We start from the raw sequence: 12424 nt of genomic DNA, 5'->3' as shown, positions 1-12424 counted from the left end.
CTTCTATTCACATACATAACTCACCATTATTGTTTCCAATCTGCTAGCAGAGTCCAGAGTGATACAAGACTGTGCATAATGACTACGTGATCCTGAAACTTCATTGACAAAGGAGTTTCTTAGCTGTCCGTCCACGACAACAGCTTCAGTAATATCCAGTAAAAAATATGAACACTGTCCATGTCACTGGGCTAACCTCCTTATGAATAAACATGAATTTCCATTAAATTCTTTCTCCTAAATTATTTGATAGCACATCTACTTTGTGAAGAACTGACAGTTTTAAAAGGCACCCCACTCCATCATATTTCATCTTCTCCTATTTTTCTTCCCTTGTAAATTCAGGGTCTGCCTGGCAAGACAACAAACATATTCGATGCCTATTGCAATCAGTGGAGACTGAAGGTGATCTATAGTTCTGACAAGACAGGGGGAAAGAAGAAATGGATCTACACAGAGATTCAAAGTAACAGGCCCTTAAGAGCAGGACTGCAGCACTAAATTGTTGACCATTTGAGCAAGGAGCTACTAGTTTGTTTATTTTTGTCCCTGACATGCTGCTATTCAGTTATTTGTATGTCCCTATTCAAGCCAATAAACACGTACAGACTCTTGACTTAGAAAGGATCTAAAACTCCTTCCAAACACTCAGGTTCTTTTCTAAAAACTAGGTTTTCAACCATCAGTTTCATGAACTAATCATCCTACAATGAATGAAATTTAATATCAATTTTTGCTCAAGTCTCCCTAGTCCTTCCCCTAACTTAGGAACCTAAGTCAGAACTGCAGTCTCCTACATTTATTTCTTTTAAAAATCTCTATTTTTCCCCATCTATCTAGGAGTGCAGTAGCATCTACAGACTTGTAGTAAACCCCCAGAGCTGAGCCCTGCAAACACACCAAAGCCCAGCAACAATCAGCATCATATTTTGGGCACTCCACAGAGTGTCTCATTCTAAAAGCTCATATAGATGAAGCTTATTTTGTAGGAAGAATTTGGAAAAAAATGAAGCCTGCCTTTCATTTTTGTCACCTCAATCCCTAGCTAGCAAGCCTTCATCTAAGATAATGAGAAGTACTTAATTAGAAAATTAGCTAAAAAGTTATTCTTTGGGGATTCCAGCAGACAGGTTTTGATACTTTGTCATGACATCGTTTCCTACTGCACCACAGACTCCTGACATCCTGCCATCTGTGCATGTGCACCCAACAAATCTCAGAGAGGGTAAAGCAATCCTTCACAGAGACTGCATCGTTTAACAGTTCTGCCCAAAATACTGCCTCTGGCCTGCATGCATCCTCCACTGTTTCACCGGAAAGGAGAAGCATGACATCCTTTTATGTGGGGTTTAGTAGGCATGCAGCTCTTGAGTAATTCACCTAAAAGTTGGGGAGAGGTGGACAGAACACGGATGAAGAGCTGAGGGTACTGTGATGCAAATACTGGAGACGTGGTGGGGAGATAAGGCTACTGAAATTGAAAAATCTGACCAAGAAATTTTAAGAAGCCATCTGAAGGACACATCTGACTAAATGTGGGTATCTATAAAGGAAATGCTAGGTACTGTTGATGTACAGACCATGGAGAGCTACTTGATGCATGCAGAGGAATTACAGATACAGTTTATCTGACTAAACAGCTGTATTTAGTGTTAGGTCAGAGGTTGGACTCAATGATCTTGAGGTCTCTTCCAACCTAGACAATTCTGTGATACTGTGATCTCCAGTGACACTAAGGCAGCCCACACAAGGCATCCAAATCTACCAGCAGCAGTGGTAGGCTGGGCAGAAGGCATAGGATGTCTCTTATGTCACTAAGTTGCTATGTCTAGGCTGCTGAAGCAAACCTTAGTGAAAGTGCATGATTTTTTTCCCCAGCAGAGTTCTCACAAAATGACTTACTCAAAAATGGTTAAGCAATATGCAATCCTTACCTCTATTTCTAAGTGAACACACGTTGCAAGGCCCTCTCTGGCAATTGATTCCACAGTGTCTCTTCCAAGGCCGTAGGAATAGCCACTGTATTTAAAGGTTACTATAAACTTCCCCTGAAATTCAAAACAGCAAGCACAATGACAAAGGAAATATTGTAATGAAAACAACTTTCTTAAAGGAGAGTAATCGCTGAGGACTTCCTCTCTTTCTCTTCCAGCAAAGTTTCTCCCTGCCCAAATCATCAATACTAATGAGGCCGATGGGAGCACAAAATTTGCAGAGAAGAGCAGAGAAGGGCCTGCAGGGTATGGGCTTGTGCATTGTTCATGGATAATAAAACATCAGCGCCTTGAAAACAAGCTGCTGACAGGTTACAGCTTTCATTGGTTATTCAGTCACGCTGTAAAGAAAGCGAGATCTAAAGCAAAAGGGGCATCCTTCTTTTGACATTACATCAAACCATATGGCTACGCCATGTAAAATAGAAGACGCCAAAGAAAAGAGGACAGAAACAATCCTGCACGGAGAATGCATAATTGGCCAAAAAATTTCAAAGTTAATAACTGACAACTGAAAATTTGGTTCCCAGTAGTATGTCTAGAGAAATGAAGGCAGATTATATTATTTTAAACTCTTCAATTGCTGAGAGTTACCGTTAAGAACCAGATCAGTTGCTTAACACTGAGTTGGCTCCCCTGTTTGTGTATATACAAATAATGAGCTCTGTTGTGGCTTTTCATGCCAAAGTTTTATTCCAGGCAGCAAAAAGCATCAGAAACAGTAGCTGGAGGCACACCGCCTTCAGAGAGGAAGACAATGCCTTTAGGGGGACAGAAGGGGGGATTTGCTAAACTTTAAAAGACTGCATTCCCTGCAGGGTTACTGGAAGATTGGGGAAAAAAAAAAAAAAAAAAAAAAAAAGGCAGTTATTTCATGAGTTTTTGCTTCTGGTACCCACACTAGATACTTGCATAAGCAAATAAGCTTATTTCTACATTATAATACTGTCTAAAAATTCCTGCTGACCACTATGCCAACTTAATGGTTTCTATATATGCATACAGAAGAAAAAAAGAGATATAAACATACAATGAATTTCTGGTTGCTGTGTATGCGCTTAAGCCACATAACTGTGAGTGAAAGGGCAAACAAAGACACAAACTTCAAAAAATAAAACAATAACATCAGAGCTGGATGGAAAAGTTGAGTTCACACTGACCGTAGGGAAACAGGCCTAGCTGAATACTCATCAGGTACTCACTGTGCTCAACATTTTGTCAAATGCTTCTTGAGAAACGAAATAGTAATCAAGTCTGTTTTCTTCACCAAAGTAAGCTGCCCTGGTGGTATGACAGGGACTGGAAAATATATAGCATAATAAAGAAATAACCTGTTTTCAATCATAGAAGCAGCTATGGAATAGGAGGGGGGAAAAGGGAGAATACTACAAATCATTTTATTTTTAAGAAGAGAAGAAATATGAGAAATATAAAGAGGTGCAAATCATACCCCTAATGCTGCATATTTGAAAGATTAACCCATAAATACACAAAAAAAAGTTTAAATGTAACATTACGTTTTGGCTATAAATCCCCTCCAACCCGGGATAGCCTGAGCTGAAGCTGTCACAGGGCCCTGTAATAGACAAATGCCGAAACCATTTTTCTCCAGTGATGTCAGCTTGTGAATGATATAAAGTAGAACCCTAAATATGGAAAAGGAGACTAGGAGTTAGACTGACCTCCAAGGTTAAGAAAGAGATATAAAGTCCAATCTTTGAATAGCGCCCCATTATTAAGGGGAGAAACAATCCCCAAACACGGGAGATAAGTGGGGCACAAGGCAGGAAAAGTAATTGCCTGCCACCACATAAGGATAATAGGATAAAGCTCAGATATGTGAGCTTATTACCAGGGTGAAACACTAAAACAAAACAGAACAGAACCAAAACAACAACAACAACAAAATGGCTAAGACAGTGCACGTAGCAACTTTGGATTAAACTACTGAGTAGCCCATATTCTTAGGAAATAATATTTTGCTAATCGTTTCTGGTTTGACTTTGTTTTTAATTTTTACATTGTAGGATACCAGGAACAGAAGTGTGATGGGGAACTCTAGCATTGATTCACACTGAGAACATTTTATCTCCTTGACTTTTGTTGGACTACCCTGGAAAACGTGGAAAAAATATCTATATCCCACCTGCTAGTATCCCACCTACTAGGCTTGCCCTACGTTGCTACATTTTTTGCTTGATGATAATGCTACATTGAAAATACAATTATTTAATGCTTTTTCCTGCTCCCCAAAGCATGGGGACTTCCAGAAATACAATTTCTTTCTCTGTTTTTCTTGCATTCTGAGAATTTTCCTAAGAAAATGGAGAAGCATATACAACCAACAGAAAACAAAAAACAAAACAAAACAACTTATTCATTTTTCCCCCTTTATATTGAAATCTAACAGCGAACAAATTAATTCTGGTTCATTTATTTAAGATAGCTGAGTTGTAAACCACTAAGAATTTTAGTCTATAACATTGAGCTTGACAGATCTTAATTATCACAGCATTAGAGGGTGACACTTTTTTTTTTAATCATGAAGATATGGCAAATGAGGACAGTGTGCTACTCATGGACTCTGTAAAATTTCACTTCAGAGGCTTGATTATTTTTTTTTTTTTTTAAAGACATTATGAATGCATCCACCTTTAAAGGTCAATCTTGAGTACTATCCAGATGGTTTGAGGGTCCAATTTCACTTTATTTTTTGAAACACTTCTAAACGTTACAACCCTTTTTAATTGCAAGGCCATGTTTACATTCAAACTGCCAGGGTATGTCGCATGAAATACATTTTTAATGAGTGGAATGTTTGAAATTTAAAAGAGTAAGCCATAAAATTGCTTAAATCTCCACTGAATAATTAAAATACAACTTTGCTTTATGGTTGCAATTTTCTGCTCTGTTAAGATTCTGTCGCTATCCCCTTCTTTTCCCCTCATGCATAAAACTTTGAGGAAATAAAATACACAGTATTAAAAACAATGCTCCTAAAAAAACACACACAGTGCTTGGAAAATTTCAATTGGCATTCAGTTAGTTTGTAATTTCTCGTCTAGTCATTCAAAACACAGTAGTATCTTTAAAGAAAGGCAAAAAGATATTTTTCCAGTCCCATAGCTTCTCAGATCTTTTCTTAAAACGTCCTTTTGTTTTGCCAGTGTAATGACTTAATTCTGCATGTGGGTATAATCTGAGTACACCGCAGACATGTAGGCTTCTTCACTGCGGATTATTAGGTTAGAGAAGAAGGCTACTACGAGACATCCCATCAACATGTAGGTCATGGTCCTGATGTTAGGAACTCTGAGGAATTATTCTCCTAATTACACAAGCCCATGGTGCTTTTCTTGCAACTGACTTATTCAGTACATAGGAGCGCACAAATAGGGGTCCAAGATGTGGTAAATATTATTATACATATGAAAGCATGGTTAAAGTATGATAAAAACGGATAGAATTGTGTAATTATTAAAAAATAACAACAAAAAAAGAGAAAATAGAGGGGAGACAAAATAATTAGAATACAGGATTTGAGATCAGAGACATGCATCATAGGCAGGACCTACAACAGTTAGGTATTGTGGAGAATGGGATGGGAAAACACGAGGAACAGCTTTCACCACCTAATTTCAGGTGGTAGATAAGAATTCTGGCTAAGTTAGATCACTGCTATCTAGCGCGTACTGAAAATAGACATACAGCTCAGGTGAGTGTTTCACAAAGGGAAAATCTTCCCTTGAAAGAGCTGGTTTCTCACCACTAAATACCCAGGAAGCCCAAGGCTGCAAGGATCCTAATTCAGGCCTTTCCAAGGGGGAAAATTAGTCCTCCCAGCAGGTGGTGAAGTCTGAAAGGTGCTATTTACTTTGATAACACTACTTGCAGGATAATAAACTGGTCCAGCAATTGTGCTTGCTTCCTTGCCTAGCTTCAGGATGCAGCGTGCACGTGCATGCTAATGTGTTTACACCCAGGCACATTCCAAAAATTAAGAGAAATCTATACATATCTAAGCAGATGTTTAGGTGGAGGGGCATATGTGAGCAGAGATAGAGCAGATCAATAAAAGGAGCTCTAAATGACACTTTTTGTTTGCTTCTTTGCTGTTCACCTTTGAAAAGAACACGATAATTTAAACGGCTTTTCTTTTTAAGAAAGTATTTGATGGCTTCAGGCAATCAAGCACCGGGAAAAGATTAAATGCATAGCAACAACCGTTTATAGGTTGTCTTTAACTTTTAACTTCTTTAAAAAAAAAAAAGAAAAAAACAGGAGCAATTTCAGCCTTTATCACTGTGTTCTTTTAACCTTAAGAAGTAAACTTACCCAAATCTGAAGAAATTATTGAACTGTCTGCAGATCCTATGAGTAAGCTCTCTTTTACCACAGGCTAGAGGTCCTACTAATACCAGCATGGGGTAGGGAGCATCAAGACTAGGTAGAGTGCTACAAGAAAGGAAAACAAGGAGCCATTATATCAGGTCCAAATAAAGTCTTCAGCAACTTTGTATAAAGCCTCTGTGGAGGCTTCATCATCATTTCTACTAATCTCATCTGTCTATCACACTGTTCGCATTGTTCGCAGCGTAGACAAAAATTGTGAGAAGTATGTGCTCAGTTTGATATGTTCCAAACACAAAAATAGCACAAAATACCACATTAAAGACCCCTGGGTCTCTTTTGCCAAAGGAATAATGCTATGTGTACTATAATCTTCTCTGATTTATAGTCTTTTCTAAAGCTCCCTCTGCAGTTACGGTATTGCTGGGTTTTGTTTAAGAGTTTTCCAATTCTATTGCGGGGATGGTAATATTTTAATGATCAGGATAATAAGCCTGGCATGAACCTGGACTCAATCCTACACACCTTTATGCACTCCTGCATATAATCTTGCTGACTTCCACGGCCTTGCCAGATGAAGGTGGCAATTTGTAAAGAGCTCTTCAATTCAGGATAATGAGAGACACTAAGACCCTTAAACTCCTCCGAACACAAATAACACTACAATGAAAGAAAGCAAAGTGTTGCAAAAATACAAAGCCTTCACTTAGGCTCCATTTTCTCCATGCTGAGCAGATGGTTAGATCACCGAATTTCCACTTCCAGCTGTAAAGACCAGAATAAATGGCATTTTTGCACTTCTGAAAGTCCAGCAATTGAGGCATCTGAAAATGGAATGCAACTTTGGATTCTCATTTTTAAATCTCAGCCAGACTGTAAGATCATGCCACTTGATGACGTGACAGAAATAGTTGGAATTGTTTCAAAACCACTTAATTTTAACTAATGAGTAGCTTTAACTGGATTTAAATGTTAAAGTGGAAGAAAAACACCTCTGCGCACTAAGAGTACATTTAATGTTATTTAAAACAGGTGGACGTAAATTCCTGAAAACAGATTTTCTTTCTTTTAACTTTTCTCTTACAAGTGCCTAGCTCTGTAAGAAATAATGATAATCATCCAATATGAGCATGGGGGAAAAATCACAGTAATGGCTTTACTCCTATTTTAGGTGCAGCAAAACAACTCCATTTTCTACCTGATTATATGTACATAATAGGGCTTGATGTTTCAGAAGCACTACGATAATAATGCAATTCAGTCTCCTAATTCCTATGGAGCAGGTAAGTGCTATTCTCTCAGAAGAAATAGCAGACACACCTAATAAATTGACCAGCTGAAGGTTGTGCACATGTGCTGTTACTAAACTGTAAAATGAATCCGGATCACGGTCCAGTGTTCCTTTCTCCAGACTATTTTAAAGCCAGGCAGCAGCAGAACCATTGGGAGATCGAAGGTATTTTTCTTACTATGCCAATTGGTGACATTTGCAAGACAACAGGCAGCATTAGCACAATAAGCTCATTAGCACAATATGCTTGGGATTCTAATCCCCTTTTAAACAAATTCCCATTGCTGGAACAGAGGAACACATCCTCAAATTCCTTGGGTTTATTATGTCATGGAGAACACGTACATAATACAACCTCTCATTACATCACCGCTTACTGATTGTCAGGATAACCTAAAAGCTCTGGTTTTCCTATAACTTGTAAGCAGATTGTGGTAAAGAGTCCTTGGCTCATTTAATGTTCATCTTTCAACTTTTCTTGACTTTGGTGAGTAGAACAACACACTGCTGTGCAAGATTAATAGGTTTCAAGGCCAGAAGGGACTACTGCCATCGTCTAGTCAGCCCCCCTCATCGCACTGGCTACAGGATTTCCCCAAGTTGGTTCTTGTTTCAGGCCTGATACCTGGGGTTCTGTTAGAGCATATTTTAATTACAACGTTCCCGTTGTGGAGAATTCTCTGGTACCCCTGGTAAATTTTTCCACTACTTAATTACCTCTGTAACTTTTAACAATCATGTCCTATTTTTTCGCTGAATGAATTCATCCTTGATAGCCAGATACCAAGCCTCTTCACGTGCTTGCCCGATAGACCGAAGAGCCCACTGTTATTTCATTTCTGCTCCCCACGTAGCAGTTATAACTAAGTCAACCTCTTTTTAAACGCCACATGCATTTATAGTTGGGGTAAAATCTACATAATATTGTGCAGTGATGTGTTGCCATGCAATTAAAGAATCACAAAGCACAGAAAGAGAGGAAACGGTTAAGAAACTTTATGTTTTCTGACTGGGGTATGCAACAATATCACTTTTTCCTTTGATTTCAGTCTTTATTTTTAATGGAAATATTACTAAACAGAATTAATTATAATCTCATCTGAGATAGATGCAAATGAACTATACCAATCTGGTTCCAATAGGCATTTTATAGTGTAGAAGACTAACTCATCATCATTAGGATGATTTCATTAATGACTGTGTTGTGTGTTTTCCAGCTGAGCATGGGCAAACATTCAAGGCATCATTAACAATTTTGGTCAGTACCATAAATACTGGTCTGCGTGTTTATATGTTTGTATACACAGCACCACTGATAAGACACAGAATTGTTTTTTTTTCCAGCAATGAAGATGCACAAACACAATCCAATAAACAAATATTTAAACAGGGGCTGTGTCTGCACTGCCAAAAATCCATGCCTTCAGGTAAAACTGTTGTGTTTTAGTTTTTGAAAAAAAGAAATCTCCAATCCTGCAAGACAGTCAATAACTGCTTGGCGTTATTTTAAAGGCTGAAGAGCCTTCTTAGAAGCTATCATTGCCACAGGGATGGTATCTATCTTTCATCATCAAGCCCATAAAAAAAAAAAACACAAACCATGCAATACAGATATTCTAAAAATTTAAATTGAGTTGCTAAATCATGAATCTTAATCATGAATCTGATGTGTTCAGTTTTGGGCCCCTCAGTACAAGAAAGATATCGAAGCCCTGGAATGTGTCCAGGGAAGGGCTACGAAGCTGGTGAAGGGCCTGGAGCACAAGTCCTGTGAGGAGGGGCTGAGGGAACTGGAGCAGAGGGTGCTCAGCCTGGAGAGGAGAAGGCTCCAGGGAGAGCTCCCAGTGGGCTGCCAGGGCCTGAAGGGGCTGCAGGAGAGCTGGGGAGGGACTCTGTGTCGGGGGTGTAGGGATAGAACAAGGGGAAATGGCTTTAAACTGAAGGCAAGTAGATTTAGATTAGCTCAAAGGAAGAAATTCTTTTCTATGAGGGTGGTGAGGCCCTGGTGCAGGCTGCCCAGAGGAGCTGTGGCTGCCCCATCCCTGGCAGTGCCCAAGGCCAGGCTGGATGGGTCTGGGGGCAGCCTGGGCTGCTGGGAGGTGTCCCTGTTCATGTCAGGGGGGTGCAATTGGGTGGGCTTTGAGGTCCCTTCCAACCCAAAGCATTCTAAATGGTGCTAAGACAGGCCGTTGGGCACAAAAGTTGATCTCAACGCCCATTGTAGTTGATATAATTACAAACCACAAATACGTCACAGTATCTTCCATCACGGTGTGTCAAAGAACCTCCCAAACTTTTACCAAGCAAACATCATAACTCATCTGCAGAGCAGCAAAGTATGGTGACTTTCGTCTTCTAGATGAGAAATGAGACAGAGAAGTCACCTGCCACAACAACAGCAATGTCAGAAAGGGAACATTGACTTGTCTCTCCCTTCTGTGCTTTAAATAGCAGCCAGCATGTTCGCCTCCCATAGGCAAGAAGTCGCTGGACTTCCTTAAGTACAAACTTGGAAATTTCACCTTATGAATAGAAAACATGCCCCAAAGCCACAAAATAAAGCCGTTTTGCTCACAACGGGATGCCAGTAGTGTGAAGAGGAGTAAGCAGGATAGGAAGAAATGTTTTACAGCTCTCTTCTTTCTCAAGAGACTTTCAAATTGCCTTTGGGTATTGATAGAAATTTTCCATCTTTCATTTATGGTGCAAATGACCATCTGTTTCAACAGATTGTTTAAAAGAAATAGAGTTGTGGACAATCTGTCTCAGACTTCAGAGGTGAATGACTAACTTCATTTCATAATCAATTTCAACCAAACAAGATTTGCCTAATTTCCAGACTGCTAAAAAAAATAAAAATACCGTGGAACATCTCCTCTTCATTAGATTAATTTAAAGGTGGGAGAGGGACAGAAAAATGTCCCTCTAAATATGACAACACATTCTGCTTTACTTGAGTGCCACCCTCAGGAGCAGACGTGAAGTGGAGGTAAGTTTACCTGTCAAAGATCCGCTGGGGCTGCAGCATGCCATACATAATCTGAGTCATATGGTCGTTAGCAGCGACAACTTCTGGAGGAGGATCGTATTTATTCACAGCATCAACCTGTTTCAAGAGTTTAGGAGCAAAAAAAAAAAAAAGAAGAAAAGTAGTGATGTAACTGTTCCCAGCTGTAATATGCTTCTCAGATCACTATGAGTAACGATGGCCTCATGTTTATGAGGGTCAGCCTTCATATTTGGCTTGTCTGTAAGCACTCTGCTACATAAATCTTTTCAGGAGATTTAAACACAATTTGATAGATGGGTGGAAGGCAGCCAGAAGTATCTCACCATCATTAATATATTCAACCTTTTACTGGAAAGAAAACAGGATGCTACACAAGATATAAAGTAATTCTGCTTAGGTTTTAATTATCCATTAATTTGCATCCTTTCATGCTAGTGGAAGATGCCAAACTAAAATCCTTAGGGACTGAAGCCATTCATTTATTCGTTAAAAGAGGAACGGAACGGGCATTAATAACATAAGCAAACTGCAGTTTTCTCCTGACAATGCACTTCTGTCTTTCCAGGGAGGAAAAGCATTCAAACTCCAAGGATTCTCCCCATTCATTCTCTTAAAATTCTATTGAGGGTACTGACCTCTATTGGGCTGTATTTATTTATTTTTATTATTAATGTTATCCACTCCTAGAATATCCTGAGGAGAGGATTTTCTGAAATAACTTTAATCATCCAAAAGTTAATGCTCGTCTAGATCAGTCATCTAGGCTTACTTTTACAGTCCAAAAAGAAAGATTTATTTAATGGATTCAAAATGTTGTTGGAAGGAATGCAGACTGACACATAGGAAAGAATAAGATCAGCATCTCGGATAGGAGGGAAAAATTACTCTCTGATATCATCCATTCTCTGTGCTCAAGATAGCAAGAGCCTAGCACTAAACAAGAACCCTGATACTTATGCAACTGAAGTTAGGAGTGATGAATTCCCTTGAAGGGCCACTTTTTGAGAATACTTCCTTCATAGCCAGCCCCAATTTACAACCTTTAATCCCAACAACTCTAGCATGGCTCCCAAATGCTACACAGAGCAACCAAATTATAACTAAAAACAGCACGAGAGGAAATGGTTTCTATTAGAACAGAATGTTACTGTAAGCAGTCTGAGGAGTTTTTTCTGGGGGGAAAAAGATTTGACTGAGAAAGCTGTATGGAGTAGAATTGGAACCAAGCATCATTGTAGCTTTCAGAGTTCACTCTGCAGTACACAGCATTGAAAAAGAACAACAGTATTCTAGAGGTTGCCCCATAGTATTTCATGAGCACAGCTACCTCTTTAGATTCACTAACTGCTCAATAATGGCTGCTAAATAAATATTTCTTTATGAAACAAAGCTTTTACTAAGTTTTGCATTTTTACATGCTACAAATGCTCCAGAAATTCTGTAGATACACAGCTAGATTTAGAAGCAAAAGCCTCTGAATTTGTAGTCTGTCTTGTAGCCTGAAAGAAGGGAGATTTGTGACACCCAAATGTGAACAAACCTGACCTACATGCATTGTTTTTTTGTATTTACATTCTTTATTTAGAAAAATTCCAGAAGGAAATGGTTATGTACCTTCTCTTCCACTGAAATCTTCTTGAGATCCAGTTCTGTTAATTGTGGCAACATGAATATCACCGAGAGCCAGTAATCTGTTTGCTCCTGAAGGAAAAAATTTCCACTTTGACATAAAAGTGCATAACTTCATCAGGCTAATATTTAATTTCCATTGGCCAAAGT

At 39.0% G+C, this 12424-nt stretch overlaps 1 protein-coding gene across 3 annotated transcripts in view; it reads right to left on the bottom strand.

Annotated features, from left to right (window-relative positions):
- Positions 1-12424, bottom strand: part of LRGUK (leucine rich repeats and guanylate kinase domain containing) — a 49896-nt gene that overhangs the window by 21403 nt on the left and 16069 nt on the right. For all 3 annotated transcript variants that reach the window (XR_014696528.1, XM_084531145.1, XM_084531146.1), the window contains exons 9-13: positions 12260-12346; positions 10635-10741; positions 6330-6449; positions 3197-3293; positions 1935-2048 (exon numbers count right to left, since the gene is read on the bottom strand). Coding sequence is in view for 2 of the 3 variants with exons in the window: in XM_084531145.1 (XP_084387271.1) it covers positions 1935-2048; positions 3197-3293; positions 6330-6449; positions 10635-10741; positions 12260-12346 (525 nt within the window). In the remaining variant the exon portion in view is untranslated. The remainder of the gene's footprint in view (positions 1-1934; positions 2049-3196; positions 3294-6329; positions 6450-10634; positions 10742-12259; positions 12347-12424) is intronic.

The sequence above is a fragment of the Aythya ferina genome (genome assembly GCF_964211825.1).
Source record: "Aythya ferina genome assembly, chromosome: 1".
NCBI classification, from domain to species: domain Eukaryota; kingdom Metazoa; phylum Chordata; class Aves; order Anseriformes; family Anatidae; genus Aythya; species Aythya ferina.
The sequence above is the reverse complement of the archived record's forward strand: the minus strand, read 5'-3'. Positions and strand labels throughout refer to the sequence as shown.